Genomic DNA, 21,617 nt, shown 5'->3' with positions numbered 1-21,617 from the left:
CGGCGTTCGACGGGCGCTGATTGGCTGCGGCGTCGCAGGCGCCCAAGTTTGAACCGGGGAGGCGGCGGAGCGGAGCTCGCGGGGAAGCGGCGGAGGAGAAAGAGGCAGGTAGGAAGGAGGGGAGGGGAGGGGAGGGGAGGGGAGGGGAGGGGAGCCCCCCCTCTGAGCCCCCCCCTGAGCCCCCAAATATATCCCCAAAGTCGCGGGGGGGGGGAAGAAAGGAAATATCCCGCTCATAAAAAGTTTATTAAAAAACACCATTGGGCCAATAATAATAATAATAATATTCTGTGGTTGCAGGATGGAGGGGAGGGGGCCTGACTCCTCATGCCCTGGGGGGAACTTGTTGTTTAGTCGTGTCCGCCTCTTCGTGACCCCCTGGACCAGAGCAAGCCAGGCACTCCTGTCTTCCACTGCCTCCCTCATGTTTGTAGCTTCGAGAACACTGTCCCACCATCTCGTCCTCTGTCGCCCCCTTCTCCTTGTGCCCTCCATCTTTCCCAACATCAGGGTCTTCTCCAGGGAGTCTTCTCTTCTCATGAGGTGGCCAAAGTACTGGAGCCTCAGCTTCAGGATCTGTCCTTCCAGTGAGCACTCAGGGCTGATTTCCTTCAGAATGGAGAGGTTTGATCTTCTTGCAGTCCATGGGACTCTCAAGAGTCTCCTCCAGCACCAGAATTCAAAAGCATCAATTCTTCGGCGATCTGCCTTCTTTATGGTCCAGCTCTCACTTCCATACATCACTACTGGGAAAACCAGAGCTTTAACTATACGGACCTTTGTTGGCAAGGTGATGTCTCTGCTTCTCAAGATGCTGTCTAGGCCTGTCATTGCCCTTCTCCCAAGAAGCAGGCGTCTTTTAATTTCGTGGCTGCTGTCACCATCTGCAGTGATCATGGAGCCCAAGAAAGTAAAATCTCTCACTGCCTCCATTTCTTCCCCTTCTATTTGCCAGGAGGTGATGGGACCAGTGGCCATGATCTTCATTTTTTTGATGTTGAGCTTCAGACCATATTTTGCACTCTCCTCTTTCACCCTCAATAAAAGGTTCTTTAATTCCTCCTCACTTTCTGCCATCAAGATTGTGTCATCTGCATATCTGAGGTTGTTGATATTTCTTCCGGCAATCTTAATTCCAGCTAGGGATTCATCCAGCCCAGCCTTTCGCATGATGAATTCTGCATATAAGTTAAATAAGCAGGGAGACAAAATGCAGCCTTGTCGTACTCCTTTCCCAATTTTGAACCAGTCAGTTGTTCCATATCCAGTTCTAACGGACTCTGAAATCCTCAGGTCCTCAGCCTCCGGCCCCCCACTCCAGCTGCCAAACCCAGCTGTGCAGCCCTGACAAAGGGACCAGGCTAGGGGGTGTCAGAGGGAATTGAATTTTATTATTACGGTCACAGACCAGTTCCGGCTCACTTACAATGTCAGAAAAATAATAAAACACAACAGGAATACATTGGGTTGCAATTGGTTATAACGGAGACAATTCGGATATAGCGGCAGTTTAAAATCTTGATCATTAAAATATAGCCTAAAATTGACATTTAAAACCTTAATCATTTTGGTAGTACAGCTTGTTCCCTGAGTTTTATGGCAGACGCACAGAATTTGGCCACCCTTAGCGTGATCTCTAGATGAGACCGTGGAAGAGCAAATGAAGGGCCCAGGGATCTTTCCTGGCCAAGGGATACGTAAACATTGACATGTGTGAAGTGGGAGCCTGCAGGACGGACAGGGGCATGTCTGGATTTCACACACCTTTTCTGTGATGATTGGATCGTGCTGTGTGAAATGTGCTATGGGAAATTGTGGGAAGAGGCCATGTGCCCTTTGTTCTGGGCTCCCTCTTCCTCCTGATCATCATCATTTTTAATTTGTATACCGTCTTTCTATCTTACAATACTCAAGGCAGTTTACAAGCTGAAGGAACAAAAAAATGTACATCCTATAACAATCTAATGCTATACAGAAATGCGATAATAAAACAAAACTTTAAAATAAGCAACTACATCAAAAAAAGTAACATTCAACCATTATTAAAAGGTAAAGGTACCCCTGCCCGTACGGGCCAGTCTTGACAGACTCTGGGGTTGTGCGCCCATCTCACTCAAGAGGCCGGGGGCCAGCGCTGTCCGGAGACACTTCCGGGTCACGTGGCCAGCGTGACAAAGCTGCATCTGGCGAGCCAGCGCAGCACACGGAAACGCCGTTTACCTTCCCACCTCTAAGTGGTCCCTATTTATCTACTTGCACCTGGGGGTGCTTTCGAACTGCTAGGTTGGCAGGCGCTGGGACTGAGCAGTGGGAGCGCACCCCGCCGCGGGGATTCGAACCGCCGACCTTTCGATCGGCAAGCCCTAGGCGCTGAGGCTTTTACCCACAGCGCCACCATTATTAGAATAGTATAAAATAACAGGTAAAGGGACCCCTGACCGTTAAGTCCAGTCGCAGACGACTCTGGGGTTGCGCACTCATCTCGCTTTATAAGCCGAGGGAGCTGGCGTTTGTCCGCAGACAGCTCCCAGGTCATGTGGCCAGCAGGACTGAGCCGCTTCTGGCGAACCAGAGCAGCGCACGGAAACGCCGTTTACCTTCCCACTGGAGCGGTACCTAGTTATCTGCTTGGACTTTGATGTGCTTTCGAACTGCTAGGTTGGCAGGAATAAAATAATAATATCAGCATATAAAAGTTAAACAGAAATCCACTCGACAGTTACAATAAATAATTTCTAAGCTATAATCAATAAAACAACGGTAAGCCGCAGTACATAAAATAATATAGTACAGATTGGGAAGCAGAGACTAGACGGTAGAGCAAGGCAGGTGGAAGGAGGCCAGAACTCTTCCTGGTTTCCTTTGCCACAGCAATAAACAATCTGGGTTTCCTAGCCGCTGTTCGGCTTCCATTTGCCTGGCTGCTGTCTCTTGTTTGACCCTGACCCGTTCTGAGCCCTCAGGGAGAGACCCTAGCGAAGTTGGGGGACAGTTTAAGTACCACACCCCCCAAGATTTTGTCCTTATCAGGATTATCATTGCTGCTGTTTGCATGTTCATCTTCCCAGGGAAAGGATGGGGACGTGATGAGGGCTTATTTTGCACCCAGGTTGCTAGAGAAGGGGCTGCATTTGGAATCACTTAGTTGGAGGGGCCCCCAAAGGTCATCTAGTCCAAGCCCCCTTGCAATGCGGGAAGCAGAGCTAAATAATCCCTGGCAGGGGGCCTGCCCCCCCTCCTGCTTTAAAATCTCCAAGGAAGGAGAATCTGCCACTTTCAAGGGTAGCCCCTCCCCCAGCCATCAGAGCAGCTTCCCTCTCTCTCTTTTTTTTTGATAATTTTTTTTAATTTTCAATGCAAAATTACAACAAAAATTACAAACACTGAATCCAAAACAAAACAGTACAAACAAGAAAAAAACACCCAAGAGAAAAAAGAACAAAACACACACAAACACAGACATCTACAAACAAAACCATATCATCATTCTAATCTAATCATTACATACATCTTGACTTCCTTCCTTTGTTCTAAGACTTCGAAATTTTTATTCTTTCTAAGTTGTGTTACGGAAAATTCCGGGTGCGGAGTTACCCTACCACCCGGCTCGTCGGACGATGTCCGCGGGTCCTAGCGGAAGAAATGAGCTCAGCCGGAGACAGGAGCAATAAACGGAGATCCAAAGTTTATTGCGCAACAGGTTCAAAATGGAATTGAACCCCGAGAATGGGGTGACATAAACTTTTAAAAGTTCCCTCCAAGTCCCAGAATACAGTGCAGCAAACGTCATGAATACATTATGGGAAGGTTGGGTTTCACGGATTACATCATGAATATATTACAGAAAGGTGGGGTTACATGGATTAGCATTTTAGGAAGGGAGGGGGGAATATGCAGAGTAAGAGATATGCATAGATAAACATGGATAAACGTTTCCTGAGTACAGGTGATGGCAAGACAATGGCGCAGATATGCATCGTCTGCCACCTGGCATTGCCCGGGGAAAGGGTTTGGCAGAACGATCCGACCGGATTAGGGTCTTCCTGAGTACGTGACCTGTCGCTCAGGGGATTATGGAAGTGGGGCAGCAACATGGAGTCCGAAGGGAACTGAGTAGAATGACGTCAAGATGGAGAAAGTCGGAGCTTTGGTTGATTTTATATGATTTTTCCAAAGTTTCAGCCCTTTGCCGGTCAAGTGTGTATTGTATATCAGAAGCGGAAACAAATGGATACATTGTAGCAAGACTTTGACAGTTTTACAAGGTCGCTGGTTTCGGTTCCATTGTTTCCGCAGCGGGGAGCCGTCAACAACTTGTCAGGAGGTTAAATGAGGCGTGCAAGAGCTCCCTGAGCTAGCTCCTGCAGGGGAATGCACGCTCTTGATTGGCTAAGGCGCAGCCAGCCATTATAGTCAATGGGGAAAACAGTACGATACGGTCTACTCATGTTAGAAATAGGGCGAAAGTTAGGCTTAAGAAGGAAGGGCTTATTTCGCCCGTATATAGAAGGAAAGGATATTATTTATAAAGTCAAGGGGTATAGTGTGGTGCTTGTGCAACAGTGTGGGGGTTCAGGAGTCACGGCAGAGCTGGGCGCCGTCGAGGTCATCGCCTCGGGCCCCTTACTCAGGAGGAGGAGGAGTGAGGAAAGGTACCCCCCCTTCTCCTTCCGTATCAGTTGTGTTTAATGTAGATTAACAGAGCAGTTTCCCTCTCTCTGCTGCCCCCAATGATAAAAGGTAGGGAGCCTTACACACACAAAAATGAGAGGCACAAATACAAGATGGGTGACACCTGGCTTGAGAGCAGTACATGTGAAAAGGATCTAGGAGTCTTGGTTGACCACAAACTTGACATGAGCCAACAGTGTGACGCGGCAGCTAAAAAAGCCAATGCAATTCTGGGCTGCATCAATAGGAGTATAGCATCTAGATCAAGGGAAGTAATAGTGCCACTGTATTCTGCTCTGGTCAGACCTCACCTGGAGTACTGTGTCCAGTTCTGGGCACCACACTTCAAGAAGGACACTGACAAACTGGAACATGTCCAGAGGAGGGCAACCAAAATGGTCAAAGGCCTGGAAACGATGCCTTATGAGGAATGGCTAAGGGAGCTGGGCATGTTTAGCCTGGAGAAGAGGAGGTTAAGGGGTGATATGATAGCCATGTTCAAATATATAAAAGGATGTCACATAGAGGAGGGAGAAAGGTTGTTTTCTGCTGCTCCAGAGAAGCGGACACGGAGCAATGGCTCCAAACTACAAGAAAGAAGATTCCACCTAAACATTAGGAAGAACTTCCTGACAGTAAGAGCTGTTCGACAGTGGAATTTGCTGCCAAGGAGTGTGGTGGAGTCTCCTTCTTTGGAGGTCTTTAAGCAGAGGCTTGACAACCATATATCAGGAGTGCTCTGATGGTGTTTCCTGCTTGGCAGGGGGTTGGACTCGATGGCCCTTGTGGTCTCATCCAACTCTATGATTCTATATACACAAAAACAATATTGAATCCATAAAATGGAATTCTCCAAATCCTGTGACTCCCCCCTCACCCCCCGGTTCCTTGCATTTTCTTTTCAACTGCAGCTCATTTCTACTCCAAATTATTTTTCTAACCTCAAATTTCCTGTACTATTTCTAAAATTACAAGTGTTCTTAAAATTCTGCCAGTGTATTAACCTGTGTGGTTTTGCCCTCTTGAGCTGGGGGCTGATTTAGCCCAGCTCTGCCCTTTCTGTGACAACGTTTTGGTCTTTCCCCCTAGAACTCATCTCCTTGCCATGCCTCAGAAGAAGAAAAACTCGAGGGCCGGCAACAAGAACTCGGTCAGAAGCAAAAAGGTGGATGCGTTTCTGAAGGATTTTAACCGGGAAGGTAAACTGCTCACTTACTTGCCAGGCTCAGGGGCGCTTCTTCTGCTCTGAGCTTCATGCCAAATGAAACTGTCGCTCTCGTGACGCCATTATACGCATCTCGGGGGCACTGGGGGCACTTCTCGCCTCAAAAGGGATATTGTAGAGTTGGAAAAAGGCACCCAAAATGATGAAGGGGGAGGCAGCCACACACACCCTGCGCTAACAAAGAAAAGTCCCTGAATTTGGGACTTTTTAGTTTAGAGGAAGAGGTGATGTGATTGGAGGATGGATCGCGGCTAACAGATTGAGGTTGAATCCTGACAAGACAGAACTACTGTTTTTGGGGGACAGGAGGCGGGCGGGTGTGGAGGATTCCCTGGTCCTGAATGGGACAACTGTGCCCCTGAAGGACCAGGTACACAGCCTGGGAGTCATTTTGGACTCACAGCTGTCCATGGAGGCGCAGGTCAAGTCAGTGTCCAGGACAGCTGTTTACCAGCTCCATCTGGTACGCAGGATGAGACCCCTCCCTGCCCGCAGATCGCCTCACCAGAGTGGTGCATGCTCTGGTTATCTCCTGCTTGGACTACTGCAATGCACTCTACGTGGGGCTACCTTGGAAGGTGACCCAGAAATTGCAACTAATCCAGAATGTGGCAGCTAGACTGGTGACTGGGAGAGGTTTTCGAGACCAATCTTGAGAGACCTACATTGGCTCCCAGTATGTTTCCGAGCACAATTCAAAATATTTTTGCTGACCTTTAAAGTCCTATACAGCCTCGGCCCAGTAGACCTGAAGGATCATCTCCACCCCCATTGTTCTGCCCAGACACGGAGGTCCAGCTCTGAGGGCCTTCTGGCAGTTCCCTCCCTGCAAGAAGCCAAGTTACAGGGAACCATGCAGAGGGCCTTCTCAGTAGTGGCGCCTACCCTGTGGAACGCCCTCCCATCAGATGTCAAGGAAATAAACACCTCATGTTTAGAAGACATCTGAAGGCAGCCCTGTTTAGGGAATGTTTGATAGTTTTTTGCTTTATTATTATTAATAATATTCTGTTGGGAGCCGCCCAGAGCATAATAAATTGTTGTCGTTGCTGCTGTTGTTGTTAAAGTTTATAAAAATTATGCATCATGGCATCCCATGGAGCTGCCATGTTGGTAGATTCAGGTTAGAGAGTTAGACTGTGGAACTCCCTCCCACAGGAGGCTGTGCTGGCCATCAACTTAGATGGCTTTGAAAGAAATCCTTGCAGGAGGAGAGGGCTATGGAGGGCTCCTGGAAACCGTGGGGCAGTGTGGGGAGAAGGCTGCTCTCGTGTCCAGACCCCACTTGCTGGTCTCCCATTAAGGGCAGCTGGCTGGCCACCGGGAGAGGAGGAGGCTGGACTTAGATGGGCAGGGCTCCCCTTACGGATCCGGAGCCCCTCTCTTCCTCGTGCCTCTTCTCTGCTTCCTCCCTAGTCAAGTTGCGCATCGACCGCATTCGGATGGAAGAAGAGGTTCTCCTGAAGGAAATCGACAACATGTACGACATGGAAATCTTCCGCCATCCCGTGGCCCTGAGGGACATAAACTGGCTCAGCTTCTACGGTACTTTGCGTTAGGCATGGAGCTTGCTTGGGGGGGGGGTGAATTTCTGGGGTCTTGTGGGGTGTAGGTGCTTCCAGGGGTCCTGAGCGCCCGAAGCTTTCGCAGAAGTTCTGGTCTGCGCAAGAGCAAATCGAACAGGGATTCAGGAAGCCTTGGGGAGGCGGCGGAGGAGAAATATCTTTCTAGCCCTCTTTGAATGTCTCTAAAGTTACCAAGAAAAAATCCATTCAAGAGTATGTATTCTGACAAGAATTACAAACTCAAGTAGAGATTACAAACTCTAACAGAGATCTCAAACTCATAAAGATATGTATAAGACAATAATTCGTTACAAAGATTTTCTCTTTCTCACTCGACAATAATGTTGATCCTTATAATTTATCAGCTTGCAGATGGAGACTCAGTTTCAATCATAGAGCAGAAGTCAGATATGGATTAGAAGCCAGGACAGGGCCCTGTTTCGATGTATTCACCTTCATCAGCTAATTTTTAAAGGGTTGTTAAAGTTTGAAGACTTTCGGATAAATATATCCCGTTATTTTCTACGTTTCTCAGGGATAACAACTACTGGCTTCTAATTGTCAGAATACATACTTTTGAATGGATTAGTTTTTGTTACTGTTGACTATTGACTTGTGAGTAGGGACCACTCCCACTACTGAAACTTACATTGGCCAAAGTTCTTGGTGTGCTTTTTTCTTGGTATGTTTAATAACAAGAACTCCAACTTATTTAATCTAAAGTAAAGTTGGCACACTAATTTTGGCTCTTCCCCCCCCCCCGCAAGGCGCACTGTTCCATTGTCTCCCCCCGAGGCCGACCAATGCCAGTGAAAAGCAACTTGCCCTGATTTATTTAGAAAAGTATTTCTGTACTGCCACATTACAATCTACATCCAGGCCTTTTGGGCTAAAAAGCATCATTTAAAATAAAGCAAATAAATGCAGACGATCGTTCAGGCGACTGATCAAAATACAGAACTGCTGCAAAGACTTGCTGGCTCAAAAAAGGAAGTCGGTAGCAAGGGGGCCTCTGCCGAATCTCTGCTGGGAGAATGTTCCTGTGCGGGAGAGGCAGTGTTTCACAGTGGTTAGGACCTGGGAGAGAGCAGAGTTCAAATCCCCGCCTGGGGCCTTTGGCTCAGCTGAACCTGCTTCGGAGGGTCGTTGTGAGGATCAAACGCTGGAGCTCCTGGGATGAAAAGGCGGGTTATAAATGTGATGGGCAGCACAGGCCCTCTAAGCTATGGTTACCAGATTTTTTTCAATGAATCCAGGGACACTTTTTTGTTTTTGAAGCTGAGTAGTAGCAATAGGGAGTCAGTAGTGGGGATGGTGAGGCAAAAGACCCTGGGCCCAAACACATGCGTAATGTATAAAGGTGCAAAGCCCTTCTTCCACACCCTGTGAAACATAAATGTGCAGGGTTTTTTAAAAAACTGGGCAACGGCTCCCCACCCGCAACTCCCGAGCCTCCCCCGATCAGTCAAAACGAAAGGGGAAGGGGGCAGGAGATCTGTTCCACCGGCCGTCCCCAGTTCCCCTTTGGCAGTGGCAGCAGCAGTCAGAAGCCCAGATGTGTTGCGCACATCATATGGGGACTTCCGGCAAGGGAAAATGGCAGGCGCCATGGCAGCGAGCAGCTCCTGAAGCCAGCCAGAGCCAAATGCGCTACCAGGTTGGCTCTGGGCTGCTGAGACAACCGCTGCCACATTTCCCCGGGACAGATTTGCAAATCTGGGAACTGTCCCCGGGAACCGAGGACATCTGGTAACCCTGCTCTAAGCTCCCAGCAGAGGCCACTCTGCAACGCAGGCAAGGAGCAGCTCTTATCCGGATCCCTCCTGCGTGGCATGTTGCACTAAGAAATCAACCTCCCCTTCTCTTTGGCTGGTTGCTCAGCTCCTTCCTATCCTTCCCTTGCGGAGGACAAAGCTGCAGCTGTTCTTTCTCCTTTGGTGGTTGCCGGTTGTGTTCTGATCGCGGCGCTTGCTTTCTCTCCAGGTGTCGGAGGATGCGAGCAAGTCCTGGAGAAAGCCGTCTCGGTAGGTGCCCCCCCCCCATCACCAAATTCCAGGTGGAACTTGCATTGTTTTTCCCCAGGCAGCTTCCTCCAGAAAACTGTTAGAATTCCTGCTCCATGATTGCAGTCATGGGATTGTTGTCTTTCACATGATGGTGTATGTTTTGACTCCACAGATTGGGAAGTGACGGAGACAGGATGTTTGTGTTACTGTGTTCCATGAAGTGGGACTATTGTCCTTTGTTCTTCCTCTTTGCTGTCTGATGCTAGAGAGAGGGGGAGCCATGTTGCAGTGCTCTGTGCGTGTTTATATGTAAATAAAGTAGATTAGCCAAAATGCTGAGTTGCTGAGGTCTGTCACGCAAATTGCGCAAATTCTGCAGATCCCTAAGTGTGCCGGTGTCTGTTGGCATCAGTCGCTGTGATGTTTGGGCAGAAGAAAGCTTTTGAAGCTCCCGAACAAACGACCAGGAAGGAGGGAACATGCCAGTCGGGCATGTGTCTCTACCATGGTCCTACTCGAGTGTAGGCTGAACTCCTCCCTCCCTCCCTCCCTTCCTTCCTTCCAGTGTGTTACACAAGTCTTCTGTCTAATTTCTCAGGTGGACTTGGACATGCTGGAGATCACCAAACTGGCCTCTGAAGCTATTCAGACCCCTCTCAAAACGGCCAGGAAAGGTCAGTGAAGGGCCGCCTTGGGGGCTGGAGGGCCAGAGCGGTCTCCTCGTGAGTTTCCCTGTCCTTTGCACTGCTGGCGAACAGCACCTCACCCTCTGTGTTCCTCTTGTGTTTTGAATGTCTCCCAGCCAAGAGAGCCCGCCAGGCCGCGGAGACCATCAGTGAAGAGTCGGGGCCGTTGTCTCCTCTGCCTGCGGGCAAGAGATCCAGGCAGCAGAGCGAGGATCCTGCAGCCCCCCAGCCGGGAAGTGAGGCTCTTCCGCAGAAAGCAGGGAAGGTGAGGCTCAGGCAACAGAGGGGGGGGGCACCCTGACATACCTGCCGACACCTGGGAGACTTTGCTTCCTTGAAAACTCCACTCCATAGAATTGGAAGGGATCCCAAGAGCAGTGCCAGAAATACGATAATCTTTATTGTCATTGTCCCATACAGAACAACGAAATTGAAAGAAAAAAAATCTACATAAGACATTCAAAACCAGCGATCCTACTATCCCATCTATCCCAACCTGGTTAGCACCCTAAAAACTCTGATAACCCATTTTTAAAATACAATATACTCCCACAGAGACTCCTTACAATGCGTTTAAAACCAAAATTGCATTTGTGTAGAAACTGTTTCTCAGCGGCTAGTCCTAGTCTTTATAACCCTGGACCTTCTTCCAGAAGGCAGAAGCTGAAAGAGATCATTTCCGGGGTGCGCACTATCCTGCGCTATCTCTGCCGCTTTCTTATGGCACCTGGAAGCGTATATTTGATCCAAGGTGGGAAGAGTGCACCCAATTATTCTCTCCGCAGTCTTTGCAACCCTGGACAGCTTTGTTTTTTCCCTGGCCGTGCAGCTCCCAAACCACACACACAGACCATAAGTTAATACCCTCTCCACAGTACAGTGGTAAAATGCCATCGACAGGTCCTTTGAGAGATTGTTTTTCCGGAGGAGTCTCAGAAAATATAACCTCTGCTGTGCTCTCTTCAAACTGAGATATATAAGCTAGGAGCCAAATGGTACCTTAAATCTAGGTTGTATTCACCAGGGGGTCAGACTAGATGGGCCTCGGGGTCCCCTCCCAAGCCACAATTCTACGGTCTCAGCTGCATTGCTTGACCGGAATGTCCTCTCACAACGATTCCCTCGTCCCGGGATGCAAGGAGGAGAAGCCCAAACGGGGGAAATGGAGACGGCATTAACTAGGGGATGAAGGCAGAGGTTTTTCAACTGGCTGCCAGCCTGGAGCCTAGAAATCTCCAGGTGGTCGCAGCTGGACCTGCGCCAGGAGCACCTGAGGGATTTCAAATGCTGGTTCTCACTGTTGCCACTACTCTTGTTTCTATGCCCTGCTTTATATTTTGAAGAACAATTCTGGTCTTTTGAAATCTCCTCTCCTACAAGACCTAATAAAAAGGCTTCTGGTTTTTTAACAAAAGGTCACTATAAACATTTCTTTCATTTCATTATAAATCATTCCCCAGAAATTTTTAACCATCTTACATTTCATACAAGAAAGAAGATTCCACCTAAACATTAGGAAGAACTTCCTGACAGTAAGAGCTGTTTGACAGTGGAATTTGCTGCCAAGGAGTGTGGTGGAGTCTCCTCCTTTGGAGGTCTTTAAGCAGAGGCTTGACAACCATATGTCAGGAGTGCTCTGATGGTGTTTCCTGCTTGGCAGGGGGTTGGACTCGATGGCCCTTGTGGTCTCTTCCAACTCTATGATTCTATGATTCTATGATTTCCACCACACATGGTAAAACGTACCAGGGTGCATTTGATTTAAATCAAATTGATTTAAATCATTAGTCAGTAAGACTTCATTTAAATCATATTTTTTTTACAGAAAGACTCATTCTTGCTGGTATAATCTTAATATTTTTGGAATAATAAATTTTCAGAGTAGTTTTTACAGTTATATAAAAAAATTACTGATGCAGTTATACTATTAGAATTACATAGACAGATACCCGTATTTTTCGCTCTATAACACGTACCCGACCATAACACGCACATAGTTTTTAGAGGAGGAAAATCCGTAGGCATGCCACCCGTAGGCATTCCCTCCATAACACGCACAGACATTTCCCCTTAAAAGTGAGTGTTATAGTGCAAAAAATACGGTAATTATGAAATGATTGTGAGGTTTAATAAGCTAACTGTTTATATTTGGACAACTTTTCTGCTGTACTTTATTGGAAGGAGAAAAGTAATCATTTCCTTAATAACAATTTAAACGATTTATTTAACTAAAACAAAAACATAGTATATGTATCCATGTTTGTTAACTGATGTGGTTAAACGATTTTTTTAAAAAACCCCACACACCTTACACTGAGTTTTAGCACGCATGAAAAACTAAAAACAAATCCTTATTTCCTGAAGAATAGCCTTTGTACTATACTGTAACTTAAATAAATAAACTATCTTTAGATTTTTCCTCCAAAAGCATTTTATTTTCAAAATCCAATTTAAATTATAAAAAAGCTGATTTATTTTTTTTTAAAAAATTATTTAAAAAACCCCATTGATTTTTATCCACCCCAAAACATACCCATAGATTTCTTTGCATTTCCAACACTTACTAGATCCTGTTCTACACATTTTTGCTAGTTTAACCGGGGTTAGGTACCACCAGCACATCATTTTCATATAATTCTCAATTTGCGGCTTCTGCATTTCAGGCAAAGGCGTCGGCCCGAAAGCCCAGGCCTCCGTCGGCCAGGTCTACTCGCTTCAGCAGAAGGTAAGGGCGGGGCTGGGCAGGTGCTTCCCTCCCAAGAGACCCTCCCTGTCCCGGCCGTGGGGTTGCTTTCAGGACCGACAGCCTCGATGCGTCTGGAGAGGGACCTTGAAGGCCACCAGCCACAGTGGCTCCCTGGCTGGAGGCAGCGATTCTTCCGGGTGCCAGTGTCTGGGAATCGCGGGAACAGAGAGTGTTTCTCTTGCGTACCTTCCAAGCGCCCCAGGAATAATAATAATAATAATTTATTATTTATACCCCGCCCATCTGGCTGGGTTTCTCCACAGCCACTCTGGGCGGCTTCCAACAAAGCATTAAAATGCAGTGGTCTGTTAAACATTAAAAGCTTCCCTCAACAGGGCTGCCTTCAGATGTCTTCTAAAAGTCTGGTAGTTGTTGTTCTCTTCGACATCTGATGGGAGGGCTTTCCACCGGGCGGGCACCACTACTGAGAAGGCCCTCTGCCTTGTTCCCTGTAATTTGGCTTATCACAGTGAGGGAATTCCCAGAAGGCCCTCGGAGCAGGACCTCAGTGTCCAGGCAGAACGATGGAGGTGGAGACGCTCCTTCAGGTATACTGGACAGAGTCCATTTAGGGCTTTAAAGGTCAGCATCAACACCTTAAATTGTGCTTGGAAATGTACTGGGAGTCAATGTAGGTCTTTCAAGACCGGTGTTATGTGATCACGGCGGCTGCTCCCAGGCCCCAGTTTAGCTGCCGCATTCTGGATTAGTTGTAGTTTCCAGGTCACCTTCAAAGGTAGCCCCACGTAGAGTGCATGGCAGTAGTCCAAGCGTGAGATAACTAGAGCATGCACCACTCTGGCCAGACAGTCTGCGGGCAGGTAGGGTCTCAACCTGCGTACCAGATGGAGCTGGTAAACAGCTGCCTTGGACACAGATTTGACCTGCGCCTCCATGGACAGCTGAGAGTCCAAAATGACTCCCAGGCTGCGCACCTAGTCCTTCAGGGGCACAGTTACCCCATTCAGGACCAGGGAGTCCCCCACACCTGCCCGTCCTCTGTCCCCCAAGAACAGTACTTCTGTCATGTCAGGAAAAGGGGACGTTCCGTTTCTTTGCGTGCGATCACGGCGGCCAGTTTGTATGCGGCGCTCTCCGCCACAAAAGAACGCTTTTTTCAGGGTGATGATCTCACACAGCCCCCAGAAGACACATGTCCTGGTTTAGCGTCTGAAAAAGTTGGGCGGTGTGCCCTTGCCGTGATGCAGCGATTGGGCTCCTCTTGCAATTTTGGCTCTCTTCTTCTCTTTTTTAACAGGGGAAGCAAAGTGAAGTTTACCACCCCGGCTGGACAGACAATCCAACAGGGCCTGACTGTGGCACCCACTCCCAAGTTTGACCCCAGGTGAGCCCTCTCCCCGCCCCCCTGGGAACTGAGTGTGCATTGGGAGGGGCCAGGCTCCGAGAGCTGCTGCGGTCGAGGCTCCAGGTGGGGGGCACACACACACACCCCTTGCTGCCCCTTTTTGGCAGCCTGGCATTTGTGGGCAAAACTCCTCTTCCAAGGTGATGGCTCTGGGCTGGGCCTTCTTGGCTTGTTTAACATTTATTTCATGAAATTTACAGGGATGTTTTTAGCGGGTGCCGGAAGAGGTAGGGGGGAGACGCCTGCCTGATCTCAAGAGGCAGGGAGTTCCAAAGGCTCCGTGCTGCCATACTAAATGATTGAGTTCTTGCGAATTCAGAGGGGTATTATGGGCCCATTCCACTGACTGAAGGGGTTGTGTGGGCGCCTGTGGGGTAAGGGGATCTCACGGGTAAACTGGTCCCAAGCAGTTAAGGGTTTTCTGTGCTAATGGAAAGGCCTTGAACTTGGCCCAATCTCAAATTGGTGCCGATCGCAGTCCCAGCCGAAGAAGAGTAGATGACCAAGGTGATGGACTAGGCCAAAATGGCAAAGATGACCGTGAATATCAGACACTAAGATGATAAGAAATTTAGTCAAGAGGGGGGGGGGAATTACAGTGGTGCCTCGCAAGACGAAATTAATTCGTTCTGCAAGTTTTTTCTTCTTGCGAGTTTTTCGTCTTGCGAAGCACGCTTTCCCATAGGAATGCATTGAAAATCAATCAATGCGTTCCTATGGAAACCGCCTTCAGACCAGGTCCAGGGACAGTCTGTCCCCCGACCTCTTCTGAAGGCTGGGGGGGGGGGGACAAGGGCTTTTCTTCCCACCGCCAGCCTTCAGAACAGCCTTCTGAAGGCTGGCGGTGGGAAGAAAAGCCCTTCTCCCCACCTCCCGCCCCACAAGCTCCGGGGACAGGAGGGCTTCGCTGCCGACCCCCAACATTTTAAAAGCCCCCGGGACAGCTATCCTGGAAAGGCTGGCGGGGGGGAGCAAAGACTTTTGCCCCCCGCCGGCCTTCAGAAGAGGTCCAGGACCTCTTCTGAAGGCCGGCGGCGGGCGAAAGTCTTTGCTCCCGACGGCCAGCATTTTAAAAGCGGTCCGGGATAGTGGGAAAGTGCAGCGCGGTTCCCTGCTATCCCGGACCGCTTTTAAAATGCTGGCGGTGGGGAGCAAAGCCTTTCGGCCCCCGCCGGCCTTCCTGGACCTCTTCTGAAGGCTGGAGGGGGGGGAAAGGCTTTGCTCCCCACCGCCAGCATTTAAAAGAGGTCCCCGGAGATTTCCCTATGGGCTTGCTTCTTGCGAAGCAAGCCCATAGGGAAATTCGTCTTGCGGAACGACTCAAAAACGGAAAACTCTTTCGTCTTGCGAGTTTTTCGTTTTGCGAGGCGTTCGTCTTGCGAGGCACCACTGTATAGAATATCTTAAGGACTGCAGATACTTAAAAAAGTTAGCAGGATTGCTATATGGCTTATAATGTAATATGATTTAAGGTGAAAAAGATGATAAAATGGATTGGGAAAACGTAATTAGATGCAATAAAAATAGGGGGAAATTGGAAACCAGGTGGGGTGGGGAAGAGTCTGAGGGACTTAAGTACAGTCTTACCTCGGCTTACAGACGCTTCAGGTTTCATTTTTTCGGGTTGTGGACTGCCGAAATCGGAAGGACTGGAATGGGTTGCTTCTGGGTGTTGGTGGTCGCGCATGCACAGAAACGCTGAATCGCAACCCACGCGTACGCAGACACGCCGCTGAGGGTTGTGGACCCTGTGGGTTGCGAACGTGCATCCCGCACGGATCACGTTCACAACCCGAGCATCCACTGTAATCCCAGAAGTGTAGAAATTGAAAATGATCTGAATGTATAAGAATATTCTTTTTAAAAATGGAAATAGAACATAACTAAATAATGTGCTGATCTCTGTCTGCTGCCGAGGCCTTGCAAGAAACGAGGGAGAAAGAGGAGCGTAAACCTGTGACGGAAGCCCTCAGGGGCGCAAGGAGCTCTGAGAATAAAAAGTTCCATATAACACTGCCCCCCCTCCAAAAAATTCTTTCAACCAATCAGATGTTTACCCCCCCCAAAAAAAAAAAATTTCCTTGCAGGCTGTGTGGGAGAGGCAAATGCAGGATTCCCTTTCTTTACGCATTCCTCACAACCCCACCAAGCGGAGACGAGAGAGGCTGCCCTTGTTGTACTTGTCATGGCAATGGGCGCGCCAGGGGAGCTTCTCTTGCAGCCTTCCTTCCATGTATCCTCTGCAGCATCTTCAAGACGCCCGGCCTGCGGACCCCGGCGGCGCACGAGCGCGTCTTCAGCGTGTCCGCCAACGGGAGCCCCCTTGCCGACAGCAGCGACGTCATCATCACGCTTCCCTCCGGCCGAGGGGAGGTAAGGCCCGGATCCGCGCCCCGCGGCGGAGGGAGCCCAGGACCAGGGGAGACGGGAGTGCCGGGAGGGGGGCGGGCACAGGTGCCAGGCGCTCGTCGTGGTCCCTAGCGGGCGGCGACAGCTGCTTCAGCCGGCAAAGAGTACAATCGATGGCCAGAGGGGCTCTGCTCTGACTCCGCGGTCGCAGGCCGTAAATGCTTCCGAATCCCAGTTCTTGGGAAACGGCTAGAGAGTTGCTCTTGCGCTCGGATCCAATAACGGGCATCTGACTCGCCTTGGTGGGAAAAGGGGTCTGGGCTGGATTAGCCCCCAGAAGAGTCATCTTCTAACGCCATGGAACCTCCAGCGCCGGAGGCAGTCTACCTGGCTTCCTAGGGGGATTTGGCCGCTGTGGGAACAGGGACACTGGGCACAATGGGCCTGATCCAGCAGCCAGGAGGCTCTTCGTAGGTTCATGCGCTTTGGCACATGCCCACCTCGTTCTTTCGGATCGGCGGAAGAGGCGGGATGCTTCCCGCCCGCTTGGAGCCATTCATTTCCCACCTGCCAGACTTCCTTCCAAAGCCTTTCCCCTCGAATCCCAAGCGGCCACATGGAGTAACTCGCTTCTCCTCTCCCTGCCCAGAGCGTCTGCATCCGAGCCAGCGAGCTCTCCACCACGGACCTGCGGCGCTTGGACTCGGAGGTGTTGGGGAGGGTGAAGAAATTATCGGTAAGTCTCTGCCTGGAAGCCCCCCACCCCCTTTCCCAGGATCCTTCCAGCTTTCTTCTCTGGAGTGGGAACAAGAGGGTCTCCTCTTGAGCTGGAAGAGCGCAAGGGTTGGCGGAAGGGGGTGGGATCCTGCCCTCGGCTTCCTCCCAGCCCATTCCTGATGGGGGGAGCAGTTTGCAGATTCTGCCTTGGAAGCGTTGCCTTCCTTCCCAAAAGGAGGGTGGGATTTAGGACGGGGGAGAGGAAGGACTTATTCATGCAGCACAGAGTTTAACTGTGAAGCAGTTGGTCCCTTACCTTTCCCGCCCTGACCTGGCCACAGTGATCCATGCGACGGTCACCTCCAGGCTTGACTACTGTAATTCGCTCTACGCGGGGCTGCCCTTGAAGCTGTCCCAGAAGCTCCAGCGGGTGCAGAATGCTGCAGCGAGGCTCCTCACGGGGTCTCTGCCATGGGAGCATATTCAACCAGTGCTTTTCCAGCTGCACTGGCTCCCGGTGGAGTACAGGGTCACGTTTAAAGTGCTGTTTTTAACCTTTCAAGCCCTATGCGGCCTAGGACCCATGTACCTATGCGACCACCTCGGTATGCCCCGCGGAGGCATACCGTTACTTTCTCATGAATAGCTACCGTATTTTTTGCTCTATAAGACTCACTTTTTCCCTCCTAAAAAGTAAGGGGAAATGTGTGTGTGCATCTTATGGAGCGAATGCAGGCTGCGCAGCTATCCCAGAAGCCAGAACAGCAAGAGGGATTGCTGCTTCCACTGCGCAGCGATCCCTCTTGCTGTTCTGGCTTCTGAGATTCAGAATATTTTTTTTCTTGTTTTCCTCCTCCAAAAACTAGGTGCGTCTTGTGGTCTGGTGCGTCTTATAGAGCAAAAAATACGGTATATCCCCCCCCCCTTTGTACCATTCTTCCATTTTATATTCACCTTGCCCCTTCCACTTCCTAGTTATAATATCTCGTGCAGCTGTTGATGATTTTGTGAGCAAGTCCTTCATAGCCTGCGAACCTTCCACCCCGTCGTAAATTGATAATAATAGTACCTCTGGTCCCTTTGCCCCCCCAAAACTGTACATATTTACACCCCCACCACATGGGAACATGAGTCCCGGGAGAGTTGCTCTTACGCTTAGCTCCAGCTTGCAGCTTTGCCATGACGGGCCACTGTGAGGGCGGCATGTTGGGCTGCATGGGCTATAGGCCTGATCCACCAAGCTCCTCTTCTGGTGCTCCCTTATGGAGCCTCCAGCTCCAGGGGCAGTCTATCTGGGTCCCTAGGTTGACAAGGACATTTGGCCACTGTGAGGACAGGATGCTGGGTCGATGGGTCGCTGGCCTCCCAGTGGGCATGGAGCCGTCCCCTTTTGCGGGAGGGGGCTGGGCTAGATGACCCCTGGGGGTCCCTTCCAACGACTCCGTGGTTCCTGCCTTGGGGGGGGGCGGAGAGGGACGTTCGGCCGCTTGACTTCCCTCTGCTTCTTCCTCCTTCCAGACTCACCTTGCGCAGCTCTGCAGCAGCGTGCAGAAGAAGTAGCGCCTGGCCCCGAGGGCGACTGGGAAGCTGGAGCTCAGGGCTTGTCGGCGACGCCGCTCCAAAAGACACCGAGAATTTGAGTCTTGCTGCTTCCTATTTAAAAAAGGGGGGGGGGTTCAAATCCAGCCCAAAGTCCCCATCTCAGCCAAAGTTTTATCAGCATTTAAAGTCTTTCCCTCCCCAAGGGAAGCCCCCTCGTCTCTCTTTCCGCTCTTGCAAGACGCAGGTCGGTTTTCTGCATCCTTGTCTTTTGACTGGATGGGCAGAGGGGGGTGCAGGGCTGCTTCCTCCTCCTTCCAGCTCCTGGCTGCTCCCATGGGGGGGGCGCCTCTCTGGGGTTTCTCTCTCCTAAGGATGGGGGTCAAAGTCCTTGCCGCCCCCACCAGGGCTCCTCTGAGTCTCTGGTTTCTGGTGCCTCTTCCAAAGGCAGCCTGGCCAGAGTCCTTAATCTTCTGCCACTGCCGGTCCTTTGTTTTCCTTTTGGGGGCCAGGGGGTCCCCAGGCAGAGGTCGTCCTCATTTCCCTGGGGGGCGGGTGCTGGACAGGAGCCTCCCAGGATAAAGAACAGGATTCTCATTCTGTCTTTCTACACGGTTATATTGTTTTGCAACTCAAGGAAAAGCACGTTTTGCAACATTTCTGTCCTTTTGCAGGCTCCTGCTGAATCCCTCTGAACCCAGCCGTCGCCCCCCCCCCCCGCCCTTTTACCTTTCTTTTTTGGTGTATAGAAATATTTGATTTTTATGGGTTTTTTTCACCAGGTCTTAGCTACTAAGTTAATTTAAATGCCGTGTCTGGTGTTTATTGGCTGAATAAAGTTGTCCCGTTTTTGTTCATATTGTCCACGTTGTTTTTATTGAGTGAGCCCCAACTTTCTAGGTCTGGGGTGGGAACTGTTGGGATATGAGTACAACGCAGATGCAAACAAGCAGCTTGATGTTTACATCACATGATGCGGCTAGTCCTGGGAAAGAATGTACCAGGCAGTTCACAGGGCGGTTCACAGGGATTTGTTCTGTGTGTAATATGAGACCTTCCTGTTGCGTGTGTGAAGGAAGTCTCAGTCAGTTGCTTGGAGGAGACTGAACTGAACGGACATGTTTTTGTATAGATGTCAAGTCAGAAATAAACCATAGAGATGTAGACTTTCTGACTATCTTCTTTCTCCTGCCGGTGTGCAAGGAAGAAGGGGGTGTGCATCTTCCACGCTGGGAGATGTCGCCTATCAAGATCTTCCTGGACTGCGGGGATGCCAGCCAGGGTAGATCACCGGCAAACAAACCCCGGGAGCCGGGGAGAGGGGCCAGCCTCTCCTGAGGGGGCTATTTAAAAAGGGGGGGGTCAAATCCAGCCCAAAGTCCCTATCTCAGCTAAATTATTAATAGCATTTTAAGTCTTCCCCCCAAGTGAAGCCCCCTTGTCTCTCTTTCTGCTCTTGCAAGATGCAGGTCGGTTTTCTGCATTCTCGTCTTTTGACTGGATGGGCAGAGGGGGGTGCAGGGCTGCTTCCTCCTCCTTCCAGCTACTGGCTGCTCCCATGGGGGGGCGCCTCTCTGGGGCCTCTCTCCCCTACGGATGGGGGATCAAAGTCCCTCTTGCCACCCCCGCCAAGGCTTCTCTGAGTCTCCGGTTTCTGATGCCTCTTCCAAAGGCAGCCTGGCCAGAGTCCTTAATCTTCTGCCGCTGCCGGTCCTTTGTTTTCCTTTTGGGGGCCAGGGGGTCCCCAGGCAGAGGCCGTCCTCATTTCCCTGGGTGGCGGGTGCTGGACAGGAGCCTCCCAGGATAAAGAACAGGGTTCTCATTCTGTCTTTCTACACGGTTATATTGTTTTGCAACTCAAGGAAAAGCACATTTTGGAACATTTCTGTCCTTTTGCAGGCTCCTGCTGAATCCCTCTGAATCCAGCCCCACCCCTTTTCCCTTTCTGTTTTGGTGTATAGAAATATTTGATTTGTATGGGGTTTTTTTCCACCAGGTCTTAGCTACTATGTTAATTTAAATGCTGTGTCTGGTGTTTATTGGCTGAATAAAGTTGTCCCGTTTTTGTTCATATTGCCCACGTTGTTTTTATTGAGTGAGCCCCAACCCTCTAGGCCTGGGGTAGGAGCCCCCCCCCCCCGGAGGGCTGGAGGATCATCTAGGGGGCTCTGGAGGCAGCAGTGGTGACCAGGCTTTGGAAAATAATAATAATTTTCATTTGTATCCCACCCTCCCCAGCCGAGGCCAGGCTCAGAGTGGCTAACATCATAAAACATTAAAATACAATAGTCTATTAAACATTAAAAGCTTCCCCAAACAGAGCTGCCTTCAGATGTCTTCTAAAAGACTGGTAGTTGTTTTTTTCTTTAACATCTGATGGGAGGGCGTTCCACAGGGCGGGCGCCACCACCGAGAAGGCCCTCTGCCTGTTTCCCTGTAACTTGGCTTCTTGCAGTGAGGGAACCACCAGAAGGCCCTTGGCGCTGGACCTCCGTGTCCGGGCAGAACGATGGGAGTGGAGACGCTCCTTCAGGTATACTGGGCCGAGGCCGTTTAGGGCTTTCAAGGTCAGCACCAACACTTTGAATTGTGCTCAGAAACATACTGGGAGCCAATGCAGATCTCTCAGAACTGGTGTTATGTGGTCCCGGCGGCCGCTCCCAGTCTCCAACCTAGCTGCCGCATTCTGGATTAGTTGTAGTTTCCGGGTCACCTTCAAAGGTAGAGCGCGTTGCAGTAGTCCAAGC

General features: G+C 50.0%; 1 protein-coding gene across 2 annotated transcripts; it reads left to right on the top strand.

The window, feature by feature from the left end:
• On the top strand, positions 1 to 19,729 carry CDCA8 (cell division cycle associated 8). 2 transcript variants are annotated; one of them, XM_079974120.1, is made up of 11 exons: positions 1 to 108; positions 5,761 to 5,870; positions 7,313 to 7,441; positions 9,445 to 9,485; positions 10,066 to 10,141; positions 10,270 to 10,418; positions 12,817 to 12,878; positions 14,158 to 14,244; positions 16,512 to 16,638; positions 17,264 to 17,350; positions 18,850 to 19,729. In XM_079974120.1, the coding sequence occupies exons 2-11, from the start codon at positions 5,777 to 5,779 to the stop codon at positions 18,889 to 18,891; spliced, it is 894 nt and encodes a 297-aa protein (XP_079830246.1). In that variant the 5' UTR covers positions 1 to 108; positions 5,761 to 5,776; the 3' UTR covers positions 18,892 to 19,729. The 2 variants fall into 2 exon arrangements, with proteins under 2 accessions (XP_079830246.1, XP_079830247.1); XM_079974121.1 differs by having other exon boundaries at positions 34 to 104.
• Positions 19,730 to 21,617: the final 1,888 nt, after the last annotated feature.

The sequence above is a fragment of the Podarcis cretensis genome (assembly GCF_951804945.1).
Source record: "Podarcis cretensis genome assembly, chromosome: 4".
Taxonomy (NCBI): Eukaryota; Metazoa; Chordata; class Lepidosauria; order Squamata; family Lacertidae; genus Podarcis; species Podarcis cretensis.
Note: the sequence above shows the minus strand (reverse complement) of the source record. Positions and strands in the feature narration are given on the sequence as shown.

Coding starts and splice junctions, on each gene's coding strand:
- CDCA8 (XM_079974120.1), top strand. CDS start 5,777: ATGCCTCAGAAGAAGAAAAACTCGAGGGCCGGCAACAAGAACTCGGTC. Junction 9,486..10,065: donor TCCTGGAGAAAGCCGTCTCG/GTAGGTGCCCCC, acceptor CTAATTTCTCAG/GTGGACTTGGACATGCTGGA. Junction 12,879..14,157: donor TCTACTCGCTTCAGCAGAAG/GTAAGGGCGGGG, acceptor CTTTTTTAACAG/GGGAAGCAAAGTGAAGTTTA.